The sequence below is a fragment of the Eleutherodactylus coqui genome, chromosome 1, assembly GCF_035609145.1.
Source record: "Eleutherodactylus coqui strain aEleCoq1 chromosome 1, aEleCoq1.hap1, whole genome shotgun sequence".
Lineage (NCBI taxonomy): Eukaryota > Metazoa > Chordata > Amphibia > Anura > Eleutherodactylidae > Eleutherodactylus > Eleutherodactylus coqui.
The window spans coordinates 157,633,368-157,660,730 of record NC_089837.1 but is presented as its reverse complement, the minus strand read 5'-3'; the positions used below and the strand labels follow the sequence as shown (position 1 = coordinate 157,660,730).

Here is a 27,363-nt window from a genome sequence, read left to right as displayed (position 1 = left end):
GATGCGCTGGGTCTTATTTTCAGGGGATGTCTTATTTTTCCATGAAGAATTCACATTTATTGTTGAACCAAAAATGCCCATTATATACTGTACAGTAGCTGTCATCACAAACCAGCATAATCAGACAAACTGAATCCTATGAAGAGTTTGTTGTTACTACCATTATTTCCATGTACACTCTGTCTGTAATGATCACCCTCTAAAGAATCACAGTGACACAGCGGTTGTCTGACTCATGCACAGGGCCACAAAAAATAGGGGCTGTAAAGTACCTGGCTCCCACAGACTGTCTGGAGACAATCACCCACAGCAGTTCCTGGACCACTTGTACAGCAGGGATGGTATTGCAGCTTCCGGCCATCACAGCAGGGACAGAGCTAGGTCTTACTTTCGGGGGGGGGGGGTCCTTATATTTAGCACTTCAGCAAAATCTCTACTAGGTCTTATTTTCAGGCGATGCCATCTTTTCGGGGAAACACGGTAGGAGCTGCGTGTGCCCCGCCCTTGTGCTCCTGGGCCGCCACGCTCCTGATACTGCACTCCTGGCCACCCCCCAGTCATGGCGCTGTGCTCACCCCCGCAGAAAAGCACTGCTACGTTTAGGCAATCATCACACTGTGCTGCCGGTTCCCCTCCACACTGGGCTCCCTGCTCCGGTCACCACTGCTGGGCTCCCTGCGCCGCTCACCACGGCTGACTATCGCTCGCAACTGGAGTCCGCTGGCTGCCACCTTCCCACCGCTACAAGGGAGCATCATCCATGAGGTTCTGCACTGCAGGGTGGCCAATACAGGACCTGTGAACCCAATGACAGGAACACAGATGGCCAGCCAATGGCAGACGGGGCGTCAACCCCCCCGTCAAACACACTGTATCTTGCCTCCACTACTACTTCCGGTGGCGTCAAGATACACCAGTACCTAAATAAGAAATCCGGACAGGTATGCGGGGGTCACTGGCCGGGTACTGGGCCGGATTTCGCTGCGGGATCTGACCTGATCTGACCCGGCCGTGTGCATTTGGCCTTGGTGGTTCGCTTTAAAATATTGCAGGTGTGAGGCTCCATCCAAACCGTAAATATTTTGACAAGCAAGGAATGCAGGCCGGCCGTCGGATACATTTTGGCATGTGTGTTCCATTCTCCATTCCCTACTAAAAGCCCCGGGTTCCTGGCAGTTGGGCTGTACACGGTGTGCTGTGAAGCTCCGGCATCTGGTTTCCACCTTACTGGGCCATGTTCACACGTCCTGCTTTTGTGTTTTAACATAGCTGTGTTAAACCGCAGTTTGCTTTTTGTTCTGCGATGCCACAGCGCTGGTATGTGTAATCTATCTCTCCCACATAAGAGCCTTCACAAATGGGAATTTTTTCATTAAGCTATGTCAACACCTTTATTTCCTGTGGTGGGTGGAAAGTTCTGAGGATCACAGTTGAACCAATATTAAACTCCATCTTTCAGTGTGCCGGGCGTCAAGATAACTCCATCTAGGCTAGAAGGAAGCTATCCTGTCGGACAGGTCACAGTAATGAAGGGGAGACGCTCTCTGGAATAACTAGACCTTGTACTTCTCACTTCTGTACAAGATATCAAGCGGGTCACTTAGAAATCACCTCTACAGGGCTTATTAATATGTTTGCCTCTAGGGTTTATTAAAACTTGCTAACCAAACCTGTAATTTGCTGACAAAGTTGCGCTGTTGTGATCACTTCTATATGGAAATTGGCTTGTAAATTGCTTGTTTGGACAGTGATTGCCGGCTGGTGCGTGGGATTTCTTGTTGGATCCTGTAGAGACTCTGTGCCTTTCTTCTCTTGGGTATAATTTCATGAAACTTACACACTGTTGATGTCGGTTTTGCAGCCGTTTCTTGCAGGTTTCCCCACTTGGTGTGAATTGTTACGGGAGTATATTTCCTGGGTACCATTTTTGACTCCAAGTTTAACCCCTTAGCACCAGAGCGGTTTAGCCCTGAGGGGTGCCAGTAGATGCCGTGCTTGAGCTGCTATTATTGCTAATTGCTGGTCGGCCCATGGGTTGGCTATTTAAAAAAATGCAAGTTTAGGTGGCGTCTAGGAATTCATGATGATTGACATGCAGTTGCATCAGATCAGTCTCAGCCTGTACAGTCAAATGACCACTTTTTTTTTTTGTCTGTTTTTTATAGTTTTTACATTTTAATATAGGTTCCGTGCGAAAAGTAAGGCCACGGTCACATGGGGCGGATTCCCGATGGAAATGTCGCGGTTTGGCTGCAGCGAAAAACGCATCATTTCCGTCGGGAGAACCGCTGCTTCAAAACCCGCGGCGGTTTTGAAGCGGCCCGGCTGCTGGTTCTTCTGCTGCGGCCGGCGCTCCCATAGAGGAGAGCGCGGCCGCAGCGGGGAAAAAAAAAATGAACATGCTGCGGTCGGCAAATCCGCGCCGCAGCGGCGGTTTCTGCCGGATTAGCCGCAGCGGATTTTCCGTCCAGCGTGGACGAGACTTTTGAGAAATCTCGTCCACATGGCTGGCTAATCCTGGGATTAGCCAGCCGCATGCTGAATTGCTGCGGCGAAATTCCACGGCAAATCCGCCCCGTGTGAACCCAGCCTAAGAGGAAAAAAAATTTTTTTTTTTAAATATATTGTTAAACTTTAAATTTGTTAAATTTAAAACTATTCAATTAGGTTGAGTATTTTGGTTATTTTGATACATAACTTGTATAGTCTTGGGTGAGCGGGCGTTTTGGATGACATGGGAAGTGTGTGGTGTGTTTTTTTTTTTTTTTTAACTGATCATACACATTTTAGCAATGATCATAAAAGATCTTTGTGGGGCATTCTCTTCTAATTGTATTTTGCAATTTTCCACTAACTGTAGAGTTCATAGAGTTCAAGGAAAGTGGCCACCTAATAGTCACGGCCAGAGTTCTAATTTCTTAGACATAAAATCAGCTTAATCATGCTGAGGGGCGACCTGGTAGTCATGTGATAGTCTGGTATGATAGAGCACTACTGGGTCTGTTCACTACATAGTACTAAGGTGGCAAAAGAAGACAGAAGTGGTTATAAACTGCCTTTGTATTTTTCTAAGGGTCGCGCTAGACTTCAAGAGCTTAAAATTTGCACCATACATGCCAGTTTAAAGGGGTTGTCCGGTTGTAAACTGTCCATTCCTCAGGATAAGAAGGATTGGGACTTCTTTCCAATCAACCGCTCGCCAGGCCCGGTGGGCTTGATTTCTGTAGAAAGCTACTCTGTTCTTAATGTAGAGGCCAGGCTTGGTATTGCAGGGAAAGTTCACATTCATTTCGTTCATTCAAATAGTGCATAGGGGCGAAGAGGAGGCAGAGAGGGGGCGGGAGCTCAGTTCCTGCTCCTGGCTCTTCCATTCCCCCCCCCCCCCGCAGATGAGGACGACGTATATCGGCTCGGCGTGAAAACCGATCCGATGTACGTTCGTGTGAATCCAGCCTTAACGTGTAGACTTACCATGTAAGCTTTTGACTGTACAAATCATTTTGCTATCCCTCATATCTCATAGGCTTTAACCAGTGTTTCCCAACACCAGTCCTCAGGGCACCCCAACAGGTCATGGTTATGGGATATCCTATAGAGAGACCCTCGGTGGCAATGTCTGAGGCACCGACAATATTACATCACCAATGCAATATGGAGGGAATCCTGAAAATATAATGCTTTTTTTTAATAGTAATTGTACAACAGTTGCCAAGTACATCATCCTACATATGAGGGCGCTATACAGCTCTTTAAGAATGTAAAGTGAATAGTGACCTAGGGGTACCGGACTGGAAACTTCCCTGCAGACCAGTATTCCTGGGTTAGGCCTCCTGCACACGGGCAGATTTGCATTGTGAAATCTGGAGCCGGATTCTACAGAAAATCCAGCCCATAGCAAGCTATGGAAAAACATGAATTCCTGCCCACGAGCGGAAATCGATTGCGATTTGATGCGGGATACGTCTGGCTGTCTTCCTTTAAAGTCGATGGAAGCCGTCTATGCCGCGGCCCTTCTGCAATCATCATTGTGGAATGGCCGCAGGAGCTGCGTCCTCTCTATGGCAACGGCTCAGCGTCTGGTCAACCGTGCATACGCCAACCGGCACATTCGCAGCGCAAGAGGCCCTGTCATTGCCATAGCGACGGCGCGGCATTCCCTGTACTGTGCATGTGCCCCCCTGGCACATTGTCAGCACAGGAGAAGACGCCGGACAGGTAAGCAGGCCTGGAATCCCGCATGTGGGGTCTTAATGGCACAGACTTTTTATGGCCTATATACTGAAGGTCATGTCTGTAGTGGAGACACTACCGGCCATGGGAAAGTGTTCTGTATATGGGACAGATCCTTTACTTTTCAGTCTCGAGTATTTTTTTCCAATACATATTTGACTGCATACTTAGAATTCTTGCCATATTTCTCTAGGACTTGGCTCATGCAGCTGGTTTAGGAATCCCATGATGAGTTGGTGAAGCGCTGATCTGGTATTGATTACAGGTTTGTTTTGGAAAGACAGGGGAAATTGTGAGCTAATACAAGTAGGTAGTAAGTAATGTGGTGGACATACCAGAGCCCAGACACTGATGACCTTGGACAACCTGTCTACTTGGCTTTGTGACCTTTTGCTTTACTGATTGACATATCGAAAGTAACATTTGTTGACTAGCAAACGTCAATGTGAGATGCCAAAATGAGGTGACCTACTATGGTATTGGGGGTTTGTCCTACGGTGAACAATGGCTTAGAAGAACGTGCTTTGCCTCTCCTTTTCCCTGTTCGCGTTGGTATACCTTTTTTCTTGTTCCATATTTATGAAAGACCTTTCTTTTTCTAAGAGAAGAGAAAAGAAAACTAGTGATTTTCTATGTTTATTAGACCTTGCCTACTAAACGGTACTCTACACTATCCTAACAAAAGTATTTCGTCACACCCTATCAGATTGCTGAGGGATTGCCAGCACACAGCGGTCCGGCTGCATGGTCCATGCTACTTTTAGGGCTGGAACAGGAAGCTGTGTACGTATAACAAATGCCTCCTCCAACTCCAGGGAACCTGCCGTATGAGCACCATGAGATATGGCAGGTCCCGTTAGGGTCTGTGGAGGCTTTATGTGGCATGCTCTCTATCTGTTGGTAGTAGTGGCAATAACCATAAACACGGAGGTGTACCTTCACATTCTAGACAATGTGGCAATACTCTAAGAATGGGCAGCAATACTTCCAACAAATCAAGGCGTCTCGTCACAAATCCAACACTGGTTTACGTTAGTTTTGAGGATATGAATGTTCCACGATTGGATCGACCAGTGAATGTTGTTCACTGATTGGCTGTGAATGATCGAGCGCTGGCTGTGATTGGCTGGCGCTTGATCCAATCACAGTGTTGACAGCCGGGGATGACAGAGCCATGCAGAGAGTACAGCGGGGGATGGCAGCAGGGAGAATTCAAGCTGCTTACTGCATCGCCACCGGGAACACAGGAATTCAAGCAGCTTGCCGTACCACCGCCGGGGACACAGACTCTAGCTGGGAGGTGAGTATGGAGGTGGATTTTTTTTTTTTAACCCTTATCTGACTTGAGTATAAGCCGAGGGGGGGCTTTTTCAGCACAAAAAAAATGTGCTGAAAAACTAGGTTTAGCCCAGGTTCACACAGGGCGGATTTGCCGCGGTTCTGCCGCAGCAGATCCGCCCGCGGCAAAACCGCCTGCGGCCGCTAATCTCGGGATTAGTCAGCCATGTGGACGAGATTTCTCAGAAACCTCGTCCACACGGGACGGCTAATCCGCTGCGGTAAATCCGGTTGAAACCGCGGTTTCAAAAGAAGCAGCATGTCTATTTACTTTTCTTTTTTTGTTTATTTACATCGCGGCCGCGCTCTCCTCTATGGGAGAGCCGGCCGCAACGGAAAAGCAAGCGGCCGGGCCGCTTCAAAGCCGCCGCGGCGGTTCTCCGGCGGAAATCTCGCGTTTTTTGCTGCGGCCAAACCGCGAGATTTCCAATGGAAATACGCCAAGTGTGAACCCAGCCTTACACTCGTATATATGGTAATTGAAATAAATGGATTCTATTCCCTGCATATTGCGATGCAGATTTTGCATGTGCAAATACACACGTGTGAACACAGAAACGTCACTGGTAACGCTCTGCTTTGCGCATGTGCGGCTGTGCGACAGCCGACACATAGCAGAGCGGAGGAGGAGACTCCGCAGGAGGTGAGCCGCGGGTCACTGCAGGGGCACGAGCTGCATCCCGCAGCAAGATCTGACCCGGCCGTCCGCTTGAGCCCTCTGTTATAGGAAAGCACAGCATACGCTTTCCTATATTTTAAAATAAAAAAAACAAAGAAAGCCTGCAGAGCTGCTGACTCGGTAAGGGTGGGATTACCTCCGGTCGGAGGGGCCTTCACAGATCTCGCTGAAAATACCGCAAGAAAAAGTGCTGCATGCTCTACTTTTTCTTCTGTCCAAAAGATGGGCAGAAAGCCAGTGGACCCCATTATAGTCAATGGGGTCCGTCCGGCGCTTTTTGGTTCTGTCTACAGATGGAACTGTTCAGTCGCAGGGATTCCTGATGACTATATTTTTCAAGACTCCAAACTTTTTCATAAATGGCGCATACATATTTTGGTGACCTTAACTATAAGCAAAACTAACTCGCTCCAAAGCCTCCACCCCAATATACTGAAGCATACCAGGCCTTCATGCATAGCGCCTATAGACAAGTCCGGCCTTGGGAGATTCCCTTGTGCATATGCTAGGCCGTAAGCGTGAGATGTCAACATTCCCACGGCCGTATGCGTAAACCGCTGCACGTAAAATAAAAAACACGCTGCTTTCTCTTTTGCTGGCGTATTATATGCAATGTATATTCGCAAGATTGAAAGCACCAATGAAAATCAATGTACTTCCATTGACACCATTTACTGCATAGTTGGTGGAATGAGCCCCAAGGCCTCGTGCCCACGGTCGGGTCGGTTTCCAGCTGCAAAATCGCACAGCAAAATCAGACCTGGCACCACCCAGAGATCACATACAGACCTGTCAGTATCCGCTACGAGAGTGTTGGTTGGCGCATGACGTGCCGGCGCTGAGGTATGATGCGGATTCCTTCAATGCTTCGGCTGTGCCCACAACACGGAGTATCACGGAACAGACATCATCCATTGACTGCAATGGAAGCCGTCCGTGCAATATTTCTGTACAGAACAGAACTTGCTGCCATTCTCCCCCGCGAGCAGAACATCGCAGCTGATTTCCGCTTGTGGGCAGGGGCGAATCGTTTTACACAGCATGTCTATGGACGGACATTGCTGCGGAAATCATGGCGGGTGTCTGACCGTGATCTCCGCAGCGGTAATCCGTCCGTGGGCATTGGGCCTAACTGTGTGAATCCTACTGTGACCCTTCCCAATACACGGATGAATAGTACTGACTATGGCCGGGGACTAACGTCATGTAGAAGCTTGTATCTTCCAGCGCTATGCCAGGAATGTCAGCATAGGGGCAGCAGGCACGGCGTAGGCTCGCAGGGTTAATAGACACACAGTGGAATTCACTCTCCACAAATTGCACTTTTTTTCGTTCCCAAAGTACCAAAACTGGGAAAAGCAGTGAAGGATGATATTTGACAAGCTTCTTGGTCGTGTTTTCCATATTTGGAAATGTTTACCCAAAGCACTGATCTATTGAAAGAGGAGGGGAGGTGAGTCAGGGTTTGGAAGCAGGATATGAGTGCCTCCGTGGATGTCACATCCCCCTCCTAGGTTCTGAAGCTTGCCTTGTGGTCTCTTGCAGGTTTCGAACCCCTGGATCTGGTTTAGCCTTCAGTAAGTGTGCGCTGTCTGGGGCCGTACAAGAGCGAGGTGAGTGCTGCCGTACTGCTATAGCCTTATATACTATAACATGAGGGCTTGGCTGCTGTTGTGAAGCACTATCTGCTGCCGGCTTCTGCACTCTTCCCAAAAAAGTTCTGTTTTGGATGCTGCTTGCATATTGATTTCATCTCATGGAATTTGCGGCAAAAGATGCTGAATAAGAAGTCTTGTTTTATGGAATTTGAGGATTGCGGCGGCCATTTTTTCCCTCCCCCATGATTATTCAGGGGGCACACACATGATATTGGGCCTACCAGGCATGTTTAGTGATGTCATGCTATGCTTTTGTAAGTGCACTACAGTAATGGCGTACAAAGTGCTGCCGCCGCTCCTTGAGAGGTGGTGTTGGGGGCTAGAAGACCTGCCGATCTCTCGTTTTGAACAAGCGAGTGAAGTCTGTTTATTTGCGCAGATGTTTACACAGGCAGATACATTGTCGCTTTTTCAAACGAGAAACCATTCCAGCGAATGAAGACGACTTGACCGAGCCAACGATTCTTTTTATGCCTGCGTAAAAGGAACGAAAAGCGGACGATTTGTCATTTGATCGCTGGCTGCATTTACAATTGGCGCTTATATTTTTAACTAGAATCGTTTCATGTAAAAGAGACTTTTTTTTAAATTGGAAGACAAATCCCAAAAAGTTTCACACTTCCTAGTATAGTTGCAGGTGCTGACAGGTGCAGAAGCTCCGCTTTCACTTTCCTTCTATTCATTGTTGTACCTTCTCTTCTCCGACACCCTCAGGCCTCACACATAAGGCATCACACTAAATGCGCCAATCATGGCATCCCAGGCGTCTCCGCTGAACCTCTGCACAGTGGTGGTTTTCTTTGTTTTGTTAGTTTTTTTTTGTTTTTTTTTCCCCCTCTCCTACCTCAGATTAGAAAAGTTATGTGATGCCCCATTGCTTGCGTATTAGAGAGTGTCCCTCCTAGGAGAGCGTCCCGCATACACAAGCTGGCAGTCTGAGACCTAATAATAACAGAATCCTGGGAAAGTCTGGAATTGTGAGCAATCCTTGTATATTTTGTATAATCTAAAGGGTAAGGCAACTCGCACACAGAAAATAGAGCAGTCCATGCCCGAAAATAATGGCGCTGGAAGGCACCGCATTCAGGAACCGGTCTGCAAGGCTTCAATGAGAGCGCTGTACTGCGATTACCGCGGTGTTCAAGATGTTGCGGTAAACGGATGTGTGAGAGCAGCTTGACTGTATAGATTTACAAATGAAACCGTCCACGGGCAAATTTGAATTGAAGACATGAGCCCCTGCAGCTGAATTAAAGCATGCAGATTTTTTTGTTTTGTGGACCCTTTTGGTCCGGAAAACAAATCGCAGCATGCTCCAAGCACTGATGGCTTCCATTGAAGTAAATGGAGGCCGACCGATTCGCGGCCCGTCCGCAATTCGGCTGTGGATTCCGTGGTAAAGCAATAGATTTAAAAAGAATCTTGACTGCGCATGTGTGACGGAAGTGGGCAATGCATGTTTATATTCAGTTGCTGCAAGCAGAGGACTTGCAAAAATTCATCAATATTTCCAACCCCTTAATGGCTGCCCTTGTTCCTGTTCTGACCTATAGTTCATTACACAGTTGGACTAGCTATTAATATGGGCTGATATTTCATGTTATGAGGCCGGTGATTGGAGATCTTCAGGGCCCCTTGTAGTGACCCATCGTTCTCAAGGCAGCACTGCCCACTGACTAGGTATGTGTACGTGTACCAGCACACATTACGTCATTTGTGGTCCCCTGTATCATTAGCTAGGGATCATGTAAGGCTAAGGATCCGGCCTGCAGCCTCATTTTCTGTGACCCACGGGCTGTGCGTTAATGGGATGCACCAGGGTCAGAGCAGAAGCACTGCTCCGACCACTGTGTTGTGGCCGGAACTAGTAACTGCATTTGCTTCTCTCATTGAAAACTATGGGAGCTGCGCTTGTAATTGAAGGCTAGGGTGCTATTGATTTTAGTGAGAGCTGCACCTGCAGTTACTAGCACCAACCACTACACGGGTCAGCGCAATGCTTGGGCTCTGAACCCCGGTGTATCTCGGCAGGGGCTAACCCCATTTAAATGAAGTCCACTTGGACCGCCTGCTGCTCTGGTCTGGTGGCACAGTGCAGTGTTTGCAAGGGGTCAGTGGTCACAGGCTCGGCAGTTGCTGCTGCCGCTGGACCGGTCCTGTAGGCCGGGTGAGTGTACAGCCTGTGAGGAGGCTGCCTGGCCACAGGTCAGTAGAGGAGTTTGGCCTCTGGTTGGGCAGCCTTCCTAGGGTAATACGATGGGGGTCGCTGTTGCTACTGGGGCCACTATGGGGGTCAATATTAGGGCTTGTTCACAAGGGTGCGTTTTGGTCATAAAAATACACTGTGTATTTTGCGCAGCCTCCTGCCTGCGTCTTTCGGGCGCTGTGGTGTGTTTTTTTTTTTTTTTTTGTTTGTGCAAGAAACCTGCATATGTGCACATGTCAGAAAATGCGTAAATGATGCGCACATACAGATTTCCTGCATATTTACATTTTTGCGCATGCACATTCACTTCAATGGCCTATTGTGCTATTTATTTTTCCAGAGCGTCATCCCGACGGCCCCATTACATATGGAGGTTGCCCTCTGACCCAGGTAGGGACAGGAAGAGTTTAAAAGCACCTCCCTTTCCACCCGTGCTTCAGTGTCTTCCTGTCCCTACGGTGGGACAGAGGAGCAGCTCCAGAGCTGCAGGAGATAGGAAGCTGCGGAGGCAAGAAGACTTACCGCAAAGAAATACTTACCGCACGCTGTGCGGCCCCCCTGGAGGGGTAGAGGTCGGGGCCGCACACTCAAGAGTCCCTGCATCCCCGACCTGCGCCGCCGACGGAGCCGTCAGTCGCCTAGTAGCGCTGGTCTCCCTCGCGCGGATCGCATGTTCGGGCCGCCGCTGCTGTGATGGGATAGTTCCTCCTGGCAGGGGAACGGCAGCGGCGGCCTCCCTGGACCTCGGGCGCATAGCGGTGACGTCATCCGGCGTGGTGACGTCACGCGCACAACGTAGGGGGCGTGGCTACCGGCGAAAACCCGGAAATGGCGCCAAATTCGAAAATCCTCCCCATAAAAGCAGGCTAAACTCCATGGAGGTTCCTGCTGACTGCCAGACAAGTGTATGTGAGTATGTCTACCCGCGACAGCTCAGCACGTGAGGGAGAGATTGACACCCTACCAACTGTAAGTAGGCTATACGCCAAAACATGCGCAAATGGTCACTTGTACAGCGGATGCATATATGTTCCCTTTCTTGTCTCCCCTCTCCCCCACTTTCATGGGTAGATGGATAAGGAGGGTCCAAAGAAAATGGACCCGAGGAAAAAATCGAAAAAATGCGTCCTCTGCAACAAAAGGCTCGAGGAGAGCTATAAAAAACCCCTATGCGAGGAGTGAGTGTATTACCGCAAGTAATGCTCCTGAATCCAACGCTTGCACTGCTATAACAGTGAATTGCTCTGCCTTCACAGATGCACGGGGAAAATTCTCGCAGAGGAGAAAGCAGCATTCAAATCCGATATCCGCTGCATGATAAGGGAAGAGCTGCAGGCTTCCATGGCGTCCCTTCCCCAGGCCCAGCCAGGTCCGTCACGGGTCCCTAAAAGACCTAGACAGACCGAGTCGGCGAGTTCGATCTCCGGTGAATCGCTGGAGCTCCTATCCGAAGGGGAATTAGAGGACCCACCGGTTCCCATAGAAGACGAGAAGAAATATTACTTCTCATCAAACGACATTGCGCACCTCATCAAGGCGGTGAGGGAAACAATGCAAATTGAGGAAGATAACCCGCCGAGAACAATCCAGGATGAGATGTTTGGCGGCCTCCGATCTAGAAGAAAGATCATGTTCCCAGTCAACCAGACGCTGCAGCAAGTGATCATAGATGAATGGCAGGAACCGGAAAAAAGGATCACTGTTCCAAAAGAGATCCGAAACCGGCTCGCATTCGCTACCGAGGACGTCCGCCTGTACAGGGAAACCCCCAAGGTGGACATCCAGATCGCAAAAGTGGCCAAGAAGACCCTCTTGCCCTTCGAGGACACCTCCCAGCTATCCGATCCGATGGATAAAAAAATCGACGGATTAATGAAGAAAGCCTGGGAGGCAACATCCCTCACCATCGAGGCTAACATAGCCTCAACCTCAGTGGCTAGATCCATGACGCTCTGGCTAAACAGGCTAGAAGCCTCCATAAAGGATCGGGCCCCCAGAGAGGAGTTGGCCAGCTGTCTCCCCCTCTTAAAAATGGCTACCGCCTTCCTGGCTGACGCATCAGCGGAGACGGTAAGATACGGGGCAAAAACCGGAGTCCTCAGCAACTCAGCGAGAAGGGCACTATGGCTGAAGACTTGGGCCGCAGACATTACATCCAAAAATAAGCTCTGCGCCATCCCCTTCCAAGGGGAATATATGTTTGGGCCCGTCCTGGACAAAATCCTGGAAAAAGTCGGCGACAAGAGTAAAACCCTGCCTGACAGACAACCTTTCAGGAAACCATCCTTCCCGAAGAGGACGCGCCAGCCTCCTCCCGAAGTTAAAGGGAAAGGGAAGACTGGAAGATGGTCGTACCCCAAGGGAGGTCGGGGTAAGGAAGTCCAACCCTCCCCTGAACAAACAGGGGGTAGATTAGCGGGCTATCTAAGCCAGTGGCAAGGGGTAACGTCTAACCCCTGGGTACTCCGAATAATCGAAGTAGGGTACCAAATTGAATTCCACTCGCTACCCCCTAGGAGATTCCTTATAACCTCCCCGGGGTCCCTACAGGAACAAGGGAACCTCATAAAGGGCGTTCAGGAACTTAAGGACCTAGGGGTCATTGCGCAAGTCCCCGATCACGAAAGGGGTGAGGGATTCTATTCCCCCCTATTTCTAATAAAAAAACCGAATGGTTCCATTAGGACTATATTTAATCTTAAAGCCCTAAATAAATTTATCTCGTACAAAAAATTCAAGATGGAAACAGTAAGATCCATCGTCCCACTAATAGATCGAGATAGTGTAATGTGCACCATAGATCTTAAAGATGCATATTACCATGTCCCAATAACGGCAGCCCATCACAAGTACCTGAGGTTTGCTCTGCGGGAGGGAGACAAGATCCAACATTACCAATTCACGGCCCTTCCATTCGGAATCTCCACCGCCCCTCGGGTATTCACGAAAATCGTAATAGAGATGGTAGCCTACTTCAGGCGGAATCAGATCCGCATATTTCCGTATCTGGATGACTTTTTGTTGGTGTCAAGGACGGAAAAGACCATGCGTATAGACCTATCCATGGTCTTATCCACCCTAAACAGTTTAGGGTGGATAGTTAACAAGCAGAAGTCCGACTTGAACCCTGGTACACAAAAGGTGTACCTGGGAGTATTACTAGACTCCCACATCCAGGAATCCCGGCTTCCATCAGCTAGGAAGGAAGACCTCACCCAAAGAGTAAAATCCTTCTGTCAGGCTACGGCGGTTTCCATTAGAGAAACAATGAAGGTGCTGGGCATCCTGACGGCTTGCATTCAGATAGTCCCATGGGCACAAGCCCATACCCGGCAATTACAAGGATTTATCCTTGCCAACTGGGACAAACGGCAGACATCCCTGGATAAGAAGGTGAGCCTGTCCGTCCGAGTCAAAGAGTCCCTACGCTGGTGGACCTCACAGAGGAACCTAAGCAAAGGTACCTCTTGGTCACAAGAATCTACCGTACCCATCACAACAGATGCCAGCAAAACGGGATGGGGAGCCCAAGTAGCCGACCAAAATCTACAGGGGATTTGGGACCCCCAAGTAGCTAAACGCTCATCCAATTTCAGAGAACTAAGGGCAATCTGGGAAGCCCTTCAGGCGGCAGAACCCCTTATAAAAGGAAGGCATGTCAAAATCCTAACCGATAATATGACAGCTCTGTCATTTGTTCGTCACCAGGGGGGAACGCGACACCCGCACCTGCAACGACTGGCAACAGAGATACTCCGCTGGGCGGAATCCAACGTGCTGTCCCTCTCAGCGATCCACTTAAAAGGGTCCACAAACGTCGCTGCCGACTTCCTGAGCAGACAGAGCATCCATCCAGGAGAATGGGGACTGAATCAGCGAGTCTTCGACCAACTAATCTGCCAGTGGGGAGAACCGCAGATAGACCTGTTCGCCACGAAGAGAAATTCAAAGTGCCAGGACTTTTACTCGCTGAACCCCAGAGACAATCCACGCGGGGTAGACGCCCTGTCCCAAAGCTGGGACATGGACCTAGCCTACGCCTTTCCTCCCTTCCCACTGATCCCCCCGCACCCTCAGGAAAATCCAAACCAGCCGGGCGTCAGTCATACTAGTTGTCCCTATGTGGGACAAAAGGCCCTGGTATCCCCTGCTAAAAGCCTTGGCGATCCGGGGTCCATTCCTACTACCAGCCGTAGAAGATCTTCTCCTCCAGGGCCCACTAACATACCCAGGGGTCGAGAAATTGAAGCTAGCAGCATGGATGCTGAAAGCATGATACTGCGTGGGAAGGGACTCTCCCATAATGTAATTACTACCCTAACAAAAAGCCGTAAACCTATCACGATAGCTATCTACGATAGGATATGGAAAAAATTCACAGAGTTCTGTAAAATAGAGCCAGGGAAAATCCCAGGAATTGACATTCCCGTAATCCTGGAATTTTTGCAGGCAGGCCTAGAAAAAGGCCTTAGTCCTAGAACCCTTAAAGTCCATACAGCAGCACTAGGGTCCTATCTAGATTTTCCCTTGGCAGAACACCGCTGGGTGCGTAGGTTTCTCAAAGGGGCAGAACGGCTTCGACCCTTTGTTAGAGAAACCTTTCCTACCTGGGACCTAAATATAGTCTTAACTAGCTTTTGCCAATCCCCCTTCGAACCCCTCTCACAACTCTCCTTGAGGCTGCTCACACTAAAAGTTACCCTTTTAGTTGCCATAACATCGGCTCGGAGAATAGGGGAATTGCAAGCATTACATTGTATTGAACCATACATGGTAATACAAGACGACAGGATTACCTTCAAACTAGACCCAGCCTTCCTTCCGAAGGTAGTGTCAAAATTTCATAGGGAGCAGACGATCACTCTGCCCTCCTTCTGTCAAAATCCCCGTAACGAGAAAGAGAGAGAATTTCATAACCTAGACGTTAGGAGAGCTGTTCTAGCGTACCTAGAGGCCACCCGCTCTTTCCGTAAAAATAATAACCTCTTCATTCAATTTCAGGGGCTGGCAAAAGGAAAGACGGCAACTAAGAGCACCATCGCGAGGTGGATCAAGACCGCCATCCAAGAGGCATATAAAGCCAGGGGTCTCGACCCTCCGGGAAAAATTAGAGCTCACTCCACTCGCTCTCTTTCCTCCTCTTGGGCAGAAAAAGGCCAGGCGTCTGCCGAGCAGATCTGCAAGGCGGCGACCTGGTCGAGTATACATACATTTACCCGACATTACAGGGTTAACGTCCAGTCGGACAAAGACCTGAGTTACGGACGTAAAGTCCTTCAGGCAGTGGTCCCACCCTAGGGCCACGTATAATTTGGTATACTCCATATGTAATGGGGCCGTCGGGATGACGCTCTGGAAAGACACGGATTACTTACCGGTAGTCCCTTTTCCAGGAGTCATCACGACGGCCTATAGTTCCCTCCCCTTTAAGAATAATTTATGTTCTTTAAATGTAAATATGACCGAATAAAGGTAAAATTTGGTTTAGTAAACATTGTCCACCGTAATGATTTATAAGTCACTGAAGCACGGGTGGAAAGGGAGGTGCTTTTAAACTCTTCCTGTCCCTACCTGGGTCAGAGGGCAACCTCCATATGTAATGGGGCCGTCGTGATGACTCCTGGAAAAGGGACTACCGGTAAGTAATCCGTGTCTTTTTAAATTTTTTTTCACGCAATTACACATGTGTGGGGAAAAAAATACATGTGGATAAACCCATTTGAAATCAGTTGGTTCTATTCACTGCGTGTAATATGATGTGCAAATACGCTAATGTGAAGGCAATCCGTACATGGATGAGTATAAGGTCCTGTTCATACTACTGTTTAACTTTCTGTGAGGACAAGAACAGAGCTACAAGGGAGCTCGTGCCTGGAGGTCTTCACATGTTGGGGACCCGGGGGGTCTCATCCACTCTCTCTCCATGATAGCCGCTCAATGAGATTGTCCACACAGGAGAGGAGAGGTGGAGTGGTGGCCATATGGGTGTGCTTCTCTTCTGAAGTCTCTGGCTCAGCTGTCACTAGGGTTAGGCGATTAATTAAATTAATTTGACTAATTCAACACTTTAGTGCCATACAATTTGGATTTTGCCTGAATTGTAAAATTAGTAATGGCCCCTCCCCATGAGCGAGGCTAAAGTCTTCAGAGGGTGCAGGCTGGGTGAGTGGGGCAGTGTGTGGTGCCCTGGTGAGCCAGGGAGTGACACTGTAACTAAACAGAATGCCAATTGTCCGACTCTCAGCCAATCAGCGGTGTGCGGCTGCATTGTGCCCTGGCTCACCTCTGCATACCATGATGTGCTTGCACTGTAATTGCTTAAAGGGTACCTGTCTGCACCTCTTAGGGGCACAAATCCACCATCGTACAGATGGGTGTAACTTTCTATAGATGCCCCTGTGACAAGCAGCGATCTTGGCACTCTCCAGTAAAGGGAATTAGAACTTGGGCCGGTCTCTCACGACCGTGTTTGAATTGCAGAATCCGTGATCGCAATCGCATGGATGATCCGCGGTATCCCACATGCATTCCAAGAATAGAACATTCGCATGAGCGGACAGTGACTGCGATTTCTGCTGACGGAAATAAAATCACAGCATGTTCTATTTTCATGTGGTTTCCACATGGACCGCTTCCATCTGACCGACAGCCCATCCGTAATTGATATTGCGGAAAAACAGATTTGAAAAAAATCCTGTACTGCGCATGACAGACAGCAAGCCGGTGCGGCCATCTGCAATACAGAATATATAAGGTACGCACAGTCGCCAACGGAATATTGCAGCGGAATCCGCCACGCCCCCCCCCCCCCCCCCCCGAAAGAAAAAACACCCATACTCACCACTCCAGATCTGCTGTACGTGTCCTGCATGGAGGCCCAGTGTGCATGCGCAGTATAGTACGGGAAGGATGACTCGGCTGGCGGTGGGCGGGGACACGTATTCATGCAATACTTCCACTCTGCTACAGTGGAAGTATACTGCGTTTCCCTGAAAATAAGACCGTGTCTTATATAAATTTTTGTTCAAAAAGGTTTAACTTTTTTACATGTATAGCTGCCTGGACACTATTTAAATTGACTTTTTTAATTAACTGTTAGCAGGGCTTATATTTCAAGCATCCTCAGAAAGCCTGAAGAAAAATCATTTTGCATCATCAAAAATTCTGGAAAATAATGCTATGTCTTATTTTCAGGGTATGTCTTATTTTCAGGGGAACAGGGTAGTGTGATGTCTGGCTTCCATTGACTACTATGGAAGCCGTCCGCACGTATTTCCGCGGCAAATAGAACATGCTGCGTTTTCTTTCTTGCTGTGGAATTCCGCAGTGTGAACATTGAGCTGTTAGGTTCAATAGAACCTAATAGCTGCGGTGTAACGCCGCGTGAAACACGACACAAATCCGACCATGGGCATTAGCCCTTACAAGAGAAGTCCAAGGGACTCCTCCACTGGCATCAGCTGAGCACTACACATCCCTCACTGTGCAGGCCAAAATGATGACCCGCTAGCGCTCTAGTGGTCCTAGCCGTGCTGACAAGGGGGTCCCTCTTAACATGTACTGCCAATCAGAATTACCCATAGAATTCACTATGTGTTAAACCATTGCTGTGCATACAATTCCCTTGTGAGAAAATGCATCTCGGCATTCCTTTAGCTTGGTGAGCAAATAAAACAAGATTCAAATCGAGTAACATTTGGGGGGGGGGGGGGGGGGGGACCGAAATTTTACTTTTCAATCAAATCGCCCAGTCCTCGCTGTCACTATGATATCTTTGGTGGTAAAGGACTCTCCTGAATGTTACTTGGATGGGGGATCCAGATCCTAGAAATGAAAGTAGGATCCTGATCTTGGGGTGCAGCCTTTACCTTGTTTTGGGATTTCAGCTTGGAGCTAATTGCTAGTAATGGATGATACGAAGCCAATGGTCTTGATTTTCTTCAGCATGTAGGTCCGTAGATATGAAGGGGTTGGCTATGAAGTTCTCTGGCTAATTAAGCCATCCAAGGTGTTTTTCTTCATCTCCCCATAGACTGGCTGGAACATTTGCTTGAGTTCTATTCTTTATTTGCTCTGTGAGAACCGAAGGTCCCAGAATTCTGTCACCCTTCTGTAGGAGCTTGTAGTGCGATAATCCTAAATGTCAGCAAACAGAAGACACAATCAGGTTTTCCTGTTTGCTGTGATGGCAGATGCCTAAAGTGAATGCCAAGCTTCGCATTGTGCAGAATCAGTCTCGCTGCTGTATATATTGTGAGCTTGTATACATAATCCAATGTTCGTTACATCACACAATCGCTACGGTTTTGTTTCTCCGTTTATTCCTATAGGGCCTCTTGCACTAGCCGTTTTGGATTATACATGCCCAAAATCCCACTCGGCACGTCCTCTTTTCAGTGTGTTAGTGCGGATTTCGCACATTAAATCGCCCATTGAAATATGTGCGTAAAACAAAGCGTTAAATACACAATTGCACGCAGTAAAAAAATGCAGCAGTTTTACATGGGCTCGTGTGGGAGGGGCCTCGGGGTAAGCTCACGCAGACGAATTTTACTGTGACTTTGATGTGTAATCCACACTGCCGGAGTGTGCCACTGCTTTAACCCCTTGAGTGGCACGCCCGGAAAAGTTCCGGGAGGAGCTCCACTGCTCATAGCAACATAGCCCGGAAGATTTCCGGGCTATGTATCACTATGGGAGCTGCAGAGCACAATGCCACAAGCTGTGACAGTGTGCTCTGCCTGCACAGACCCACACAGAGCAGTGCAAGGGCTTTGAAAAACCAGCAGAAGATATTGCCGACATGTCGGCAATGTCCTGCTTTGTTTACAGGTTGCCATAGAGACCATCGGCTTGTCAGAAGCAAGCCGATGGTCTCTGTGGCAGGGAGAGCTGGTTGTTAGCTGTGAGAGGACAGCTAGGTACCTGCTCTTACAGCAGAGATCAGAGAAAACCTCCGATCTCTGCTGTGTTAACCCTTTACATGCTGCAGTCTATGTGACTGCAGCATGTAAAGGGCTGTCACTGCAGCATGTAAAGGGCTGTCACCATCGGACCCCTGGAATGTGATCAGGGGTCCTGATGGGTCCCTGTGGAAGTCCCCTAAAGGGACAAAAAAAAAATAAAAAAATTTTAAAAAATTTAAAAAAAAAAAAGTAAAAAAATTATTAAAAAAATAAAAAAAACACTTGTCTCCCTTTACTTTGTAAAAAATCAAAAATACAATCACACATGTGGTATCCATGTGCGTCGTAATGACCCAGAGAAAGAAGTTAATACATTATTTAACCCCTTAATGACATGGCCCCTTTTTTCTTTTTTCCCCATTTCTTTTTTTCCTCCCCCCTGTTTAAAAAATCACAACTTGTCCCGCAAAAAACAAGCCCTTATATGGCCGTGTCAATGGAAAAATGAAAAAGTTATGGCTCTTGAGACGCAACTGCAAAACTAGTTGAAATTCAATGATTAGACCATTTTAAAAAACCTGCCCTGGTGGGCACGACAGGGTGGTAGGAAACCTGCCACTCAAGGGGTTAAGGCCCCTGCACACGACTGGGTTTGAATAGCGGAATCTATGATCGTCTACCGTGCGGACGATCTGCGGCATTCAGCACCAATACAAACCAACGGAGCATCCGCATGTCCACTCCAGCAGACAGCGACTGCAATTCTCCACTCCATAGCAGAAAAATCGCAGTATACTCCATTTTCCTGTGGGCTCAGCACGCACGGCTTCCATTGAAGTCAATAGGAGCCGTCCGACCCGCAGTCCTTACGCATTTGACTTTGCAGACAAGCTGCGGGACCTGCATTATCACCCAGTGAGGAAAGCTAAACATTTGAAAAAAAATCTGTACTGCGCATGTCCAACAGCTTACCGGCCAGACCATCCGCAGTACAGAAGACAAGAAATGACCCGTACGTGGGATCACCAGCCGCGCACAGGATCCGATTCCAGATGAGGGATCCCGCATCCGGAATCCGACCCATTCATGTGTAGGCAGGCTTAATGTACAACAAAAGCCATAAACACAAAAAAAACTAATTTTGCTGGATTTGGTCACCTTGTGTCCAATCAGATAGAAGAGCAGCACTGCACAATAGAAGTTGTTCAAGAACTTTCCATGGACACACTAGTATGTTTGACTTCAAACTTTGATAACAGCTTTATTTGGAATGAGTCACTTTTTTTTAAATTTTATTAACACTTGAATCTGTAAGGAAAAAAACCCATCCCAAAGCCGCGTGCTACTTGGCGCCCCGCCACGTGCGCTATTTGTCAAAGGCAGCAATTGATTGTAAGGTCACCGGTGGCAGACCTAATTTCTTCCTCCTTGTTCTCCCGATCAGGATGAGGTAGGAAATCCCATCTCACACAGAACTGCATTACACACTGGGGTTTGTGACATCCTGACACTTCCTCTCTAATGAATGGGCTGACATCCTATGAAGGACCGCCCCCCCCCCCCCCCACCTTTTTAATGTATTTCTTTCGTATTTCATCTTTTAAGACTTTCTTATCCTCTCCACACCATTTAAATCTTTTTATTTTTGCTTTACTTGTGAGAGAATACAGTAAAGTCAGTTGAATCATATATATTTTTTCCGTTTAGCATGACCATGTAATCTCCAATGTGTTCCTTACCTCATTTGGTAATCCCTCCTCCCCATACATGGTGTGCTAGCAATGTGCTATTACAAAGGTCAGTCGTGCACATGATCTGCAGTCCTTCTTTATTACTGTGTGCCATGATAGCGCTCCCGCATCATTCCATAGCAGGGCTTTTATCAATGGGCAATAGATGCTAGAGGAAAACAAAATACTTGCATCATTTCTTTTTTTCTAAAGTATGCCCTGGTTGTATTTTAATTTTTTTTATTTTTTTTTACCTTTTTAAAGTACATTTTCATATGGGGCCTAAATGCTGCAGATTTGCCACAGGCAAAATCCTCGACATTTACAGTACAACCAATGTGGATGAGCTTTAGGAAGGGCCGTCCACTTGGTGTGGAAAATCCACAGCAGAATGGACACGTGGTGCTGATCAATTAAGGCCACCTGTCCACAGCCGGGACGGAATATCGCTAGCAATATTCCACCGTTGGGGGGGCACTAAAAGGGCTCCACGATGAGCCGATCTAATAGGCTCATCGCGGCTAATCACAGCATGCCGCTGTTTTCATCACACGAGCGGACAATTGCTATGATTCTCCACTTGTGGATGTCGGGCTGTGCTTTCCATAGTTCTCCGATGGAAAGCGTATCATGTGAGCTCCGCGGGTGCTTTATTGCAGCGGATCTCGCAATGACAACTCGCCCGTGGACAGCCAGCCTTATGCTGTAGATTTTCAATGCAGATTCCAGCTCTTCAAATGAGGGAGGGCAATCTGTCTTGTGCATGACATGGGGGTTGTCTCATATTTTCAGCTGCACAATATACTGTACATGTGATAATACATTAAGGCCATTCTCACACAGGCCGTTGTTTGCAGCGTCTCCGCCCTAAATGCTGTAAAACGCCTCCATTGATTTCAATAGGGATCCTCAGGGCAGTATTCAAGCGTTTTCTAGACGCAGTTTGCTCAATTTAACGCGTTTTAGCGTTTTTGTTTTTTTAATTATTTTTTTTTTCCCATGCACTCATTGCAATGATGGGGTGCGTTTAAAAAAAAAAAAAAACACCCAAAAACGCTGCTGAATGCATTTGAAAACTTTGTTCGCAAACGCTACGTTTTTTACCCACTCCTGTGTGAGCAGCCTTAGGGGTAAAAAGCTTCTCCATTCTGCTCTAACTGCTGAAATATAAACTTTTTAATAAACTTTACAAAAAAAAAAAATCCTTCCTTTTGTCTGCCACCTCATTTCATCTGCGTGCCAACAGCAGATTGACGTATTGAGCGCGGCCACATGACCATAGCGGGCTCTGAATGGGCATCCCACTTTGTTGTCCCTATGACAATGTCATTTAGAGACGTAAACCGAGATTTGGCGAGGGGCCCAATGGCATCGAAGGGACAGTCTGAAATTCAAAATGTAAGTCTATTGAAAAGTTTTCAGTTGAGATGGCGTTAAAAGCTTTACTTTATCCCCCTGAAGGTACAATCTTTATCTGTTCCAGCTTTTTCCCTAATCCGACCATGTTGAACTTGTACATTACAGATGCCAGCCCCTAGTGATGACTGTAATCTGTCATGAAATAAAGCCAAGATTGTGGAGACGACCAGAACCCTAATGTACAGTGCGACAGAGTTGGAGTCCTTAGCGTGGGGTTTACATGTGTTGGCTCTGTTGCTCTATTTACGCCAACCTTGACAGTTTTGAAAGTTGTCTAGAAATAAAGGGGTGGAGTGAGAAGAATCCTATTTATTAAACGAGTTATCCAGGGAGGGACAACTGTAGAATGATCTGGAAAACCTTACACTCCTTACCTGCCGTTCCTGTTGTGCTGGAGCGCGAAACCCCACTAGTCTTTAGTTCCTGCTTCAGCAAGCAGATGATGACGTCACTGACTTTAGGGCCATGTCACCACCTGCAGCCAGTCAGTAGCTCACATCGGTGATTAGCGGCAGCGATCGCGTCTCGTTCTCACAACTTCATTACTCTGCAGTCGGAAGTGAAGACCAGCAGAACAGAAGTGGCGCAAGGGGAGTATGGCTTTTTGTATGCTATTCCATCATAGAGTTGTTTTTATTGTCCCCTACCTGGATAACCCCTTTTTAAACGGGTTGTCCAATTGTAAACCATTGATGGCGTACCCTTAGGATGGACATCAGTGTTAGCGCAAATTCGCTATCTCGATATACTGTGCGTTTCCAAATTAAGATAATATGTGTACAGGCCTGGAGAGCCTTTCAAAGACCACACGGCCTACATCATGTGTTCCCAAAAGAGTCTGTCTTTATTCTGCGCGCGTTGAAACTTAAATAAGTTTCCACCCAGGAAGTATACAGTTACAATTATTTAGCGTGCTGATTGGTTGTCCTCAGAGGGAGGTATTTGTGAGGTAGCTTGTGATGTCATCCATCTGGGAGGAACTTCAGTGAGCACGCTCAGTTCATTCTTGAATATGTCCTCGTGAGAAGAACATCCTGTGTTTCTCCTCTCTGCTGTCCAAGACAACCTAAAAAGGTTTGGCCAGTTAGAACTGGTTTTACCAGTTCTTGGGACAATAGGCACTGCTCCTTAAATTATTGTGGAAGGGGGGGGGGGTGATGTTTCTTCCCTTAGAGGTTTAAACCATTATAGACAAAATACAGTATATTCACAGTTGACAAAAATACAGAAAATACATATAGGATATCTCCCACAATTCCCTCCTTTGTTGTGCGTATTTTCATTCTCCTGGATGGTTTTTCCTTCCTATTTGTGTTCTCGGGCCTTTCCCTGTCTCCTGCCTTATCCCTTCCTACTGCTGGGTGATATCCAGGATAAGGAAAATACCTCACAACACGTTACATTTTCCCAACGGTATTCTAGGTAGATGGCTCCTGAAAGATTGATCTTTATTTCACGTTTTCTGCATAAGCCACCTTGTTCATAGTTTAGATGATATAACATGTCTATTGTGATCGGCTTTTTAAGTGTGATCTCAGGTTATATTGTTTGTTACATGTTAACATTGGTCTGATTACACAATATGGCTGAAACATTGGTACACTTACTGCTACCTTATTGTATCTGTTGACATTTTTGTACTATTTTATACACTAAAACTTGCTTAGTCATTCCCAAGCTTTGTAAACCAAGATGTTATCAGTCTGAGACCCCCCACCATCTGAAGTAGCCAGTTTCATTGATCAAAGGTTCAGAATCAACAACTCAATTCCCTAGACAATGCTGATGGTATCACAGGATTAACAAGACTCAACAGATTCATGGCCATACAATGTATATGGACAGAGCTCAAACAAACCTATACAAATGGAATTGTAGTAAAAGCAGATAGCATTGTTCTGTCACATTTCAGTTACATCAAAGCTTCCTACACCAAACAGGTTTGAAGGCCACATGAATGTTCATAGCTATTCGTATGTAAGATACAAAATGGAGAATAAAAGAAAATACAAAATGGAGGATGAAGGACAAAATGGAGGGCTACAAATAGCCAATTATATTTGCACCACAATGCAATATTCCTAGATTTGTCATAATCCTCTTCATCAATACTTATGTATTTACCACATCCCTTATGAGGAAGAAGAGAAATGACAGCCCAATGACCGCAGGGGTCCTACATATAACAAAGGATTATGGGCCACATTTGTCTCCTTCCTTGATTATCTTTATTCAATGTCTGACATGAACCCAAATTAGCTTTTCTTGAGGTTTCACTGTGATCGTAGTGGTTAACAGCACTTGAAAGGATTCTTTGCATTTTGATCTGGAAACATGGAGAATACACATTTATGAGTGACAGATGATATAACTCCTGATATAAGGCACTCACTTGGGAGGTGAGGCCCTCCTTTTTGGCCTGGAATAGGCATAGGCCTATTACAGCAGCATTACCAAACAAAACCTTCATAGGGACTCAACTTAGTCATATATTTAGGCGTGGTTCTAACCAAGTAGATGACTTATAAAATGTTTACCTTTTTTTATTACTTATTACTTCTGGTGTACCCAAATATTCAAAATTACTTTCATAAAACATATTCTTAGGTCATATTTTTGGCGTGTTAAAAATTATTTTTATTTATATTTTATTTCTCAAGCCACGCCTCCAAATAACATGAAAAGAGGTCTATGCAAACCAACAACTCCAAACACCTACCTGTGATAGCTGTATGCTATCATCCTGCAGTCACTGATGCAGATAGTCTGGCTCGCATCGAGAAGGTACCTTGACCAATTGGCCTGGATTGTAATGGGCGCATATCATGCACCCCTGTACAAACCCTATTGCAGCAGTGTTGAACCCTGGGGTAAGCCAAGCAGAAGACACCATATCACACATTACCTCCTTGGATGAATGGGTTAGCTCAGGGATCAGGTGTGACATCATGGAGCACAGCGTGCAGGGGAGGCACAGGCATTTACCTTTCTGCCAGACCCCAGTAGCATTCCGCTCGCTTTTCCACTCCTCCTTTTTCTTCTTTTGAGGCCTGTTCCTGTAATTCAAGCAACAGAGAAATATCTACACCTGTTTCAGGTGCAAGCAGGTTACCAGCCGTTACCTCATTCAAGGGAAGTCAGGCTGCTGCGGTGCCTGCTCTCTGGTTCCTTCCAGCCTCAGTGGTTGTCTCTGTGGCATAAGCCTGGACTCTGATGATAAGTCACCTGTGCGGAAAGAGCTAAAACCTTGTAGAACAAAGACACTGCTTCTGCATTCTGGATTGGCTTACTCGAGGACCCCATGAAATGTCCACTGTGCCCCATAAGATGTGAAATCGTGTACGATTCCCAATGTGTACCTTAAGTCGGTGCAGACACAAACAGTCTTACCTGCAGCCAGCTTACATATTTCAGTGAGCGCCATCACCTCTATTTCCTGAGTAACTGAGTCTCTCAGGAGGGAAAGAGTGGTTTTTGTATAATTACCTCTTTCTGTCGGTTACCATTGCATAGCCTGTTTTGCTTGTCCATTTCCTCAATATTTGGAACCATCTATGGGTAAAACTCAAGATTTACATTAATCATGGCAGTTACAACATTATTGTTAGGACACCCAGTTTCTCTTTTCATTTGTGTTTCTACAATCATACAACCATGTGCTTGCTATTTAATGTCATGGTCTGCACCTGCTGCCCCTCCTCTCAACCTTCTAAATTCAGTAAAAGACATGAAACGACATTTGGAACTATACCCCTCTTGATTGCGATATGTGAGGGTGCTAGCAGGGCAGTCTCATACATAGCTAGTCTGGAAGCTGAAAGATGTTTAGTTTGTACTCTGTGCAGTATTTTATGACCCCTTGAGGAAGCCTGACGTTAGGGGGCCCCACACCATCTCTGGTACCTGTACGAAACATACTGCAAACAGGAGAGGAAATATTGTTATTACAATCTGCAACCATAACAACTGCACCAATGATGGTTAACTACTGGTTTACTAAGGAACTGGTATCCCTGATAGCATTTGGGATATACTCAAATTCTGTCATTAAAAATTTACTTATTTTTCAAATGTAACTATTTTCATGTAAAATATTGTTGTTAATTGAAAATGAGATACTCTCTAAAATAGAACTTTTGTTATTAATTTGACTAAAGTACTTATCAGGTGTCTCAAGTACACAACTATCTCATTTTAGTATCTTAATTCAATGATATTCAAAATAACACAACTCAATATTTTTAAATTCTCCACATACTCAAAGAACCTATATATATATATATATATATATATATATATATATATATATATATATATATATACTGTGGCAATCCTGGACTATTATCTCACACAACTACCCTCAGAAATAAATTAGATGCCCCTCCTTTGGCCACCTACATTTGTTCAAGTGAGAGACTTAACATGGAGTCTAAGAGTGACCTTCCCTCTATACATTACCACAATATACATATATATACCAACATCCACTTAAAATGGAGACACTCTTCTCTCCTAGGCTGGTCTGTGTGGAGGGTGGAGCAGGACCTCTTCCTATTGTTCTTCCCTCCCATCTCCTTACATCACCTAGCTCCACCCCCTGTGGCCTGGCTCAGCGTTTGGTCTTTCTTGCCTCATTTCATTCCTGGTTACGGACAGTACACACCATATAACACAATCTAACTCTCATACGGGCCCTTCATTTATACACACAAATTCACACTCACTGGGGTTTTAATTCACTCATATATATAGACTGATAAGTATCTCATGTGAAGTAGAAACTGGGATTGTATTTACTGTTCATAGAACTTCCCATATTGAACAAAGTATATATATAAGAAAACTCTTATGTACCGCGGTTTTTACATATTTTGTTCAGAATAGGCTATCCAATGACAAACACAATACAACTTATGCCCATTTCCACCCACATACTTATATTCACCACTCCAGATAGCAGCCATTATCACCGTTCATTGTTAAACCTTCTACCTTTTCTTAACTCATTGACTTGCTTTTTCCTTTCCCATTTTTGTGTGTCCAGTTATGTTTACAAACATCATCTCACTGAATTTGCTTGCGAGTCATATTTTTTTCCCACAACTCACGACACAGGTCTGGCTTACCACTAATAAGCACTTACAATTTCACCCCTGCCCATCTTGTCGTAATTGGAAAAAATAATTAATTGAGATTC

General features: G+C 46.5%; 2 protein-coding genes across 5 annotated transcripts in view; both read left to right on the top strand.

The window, feature by feature from the left end:
• The window catches only part of LPP (LIM domain containing preferred translocation partner in lipoma), a 235,860-nt gene that overhangs the window by 16,038 nt on the left and 192,459 nt on the right, over window positions 1-27,363 (top strand). Inside the window, exon 2 of one of the 2 annotated variants that reach the window (XM_066602162.1) lies at window positions 7,793-7,860. The exons of the other annotated variant lie outside the window; for it this stretch is intronic. The gene's annotated coding sequence lies outside the window, so the exon portion shown is untranslated. The remainder of the gene's footprint in view (window positions 1-7,792; window positions 7,861-27,363) is intronic. 2 annotated transcript variants of the gene reach the window in all.
• Window positions 10,466-15,603, top strand: LOC136627214 (lamina-associated polypeptide 2, isoforms alpha/zeta-like). Of its 3 annotated transcripts, XR_010792760.1 has the most exons (3): window positions 10,466-12,482; window positions 13,820-14,416; window positions 15,113-15,603. XR_010792760.1 is itself a non-coding variant. In XM_066602155.1 (2 exons), exons 1-2 carry the CDS (start codon window positions 11,426-11,428, stop codon window positions 15,139-15,141), a joined length of 1,086 nt encoding a protein of 361 aa, XP_066458252.1. In that variant the 5' UTR covers window positions 10,466-11,425; the 3' UTR covers window positions 15,142-15,603. The 3 variants fall into 3 exon arrangements, 2 of the variants coding, with proteins under 2 accessions (XP_066458252.1, XP_066458244.1); XM_066602155.1 differs by lacking the exon at window positions 13,820-14,416; XM_066602147.1 differs by having other exon boundaries at window positions 13,820-15,603.

Bases quoted from the DNA above. Each gene is read 5' to 3' on its own strand.
- LOC136627214 (XM_066602147.1), top strand. From the start codon at position 11,426: ATGATAAGGGAAGAGCTGCAGGCTTCCATGGCGTCCCTTCCCCAGGCC. The intron at 12,483-13,819 runs GTAAGGAAGTCC...GTTCGTCACCAG, and splicing joins GTACCCCAAGGGAGGTCGGG to GGGGGAACGCGACACCCGCA.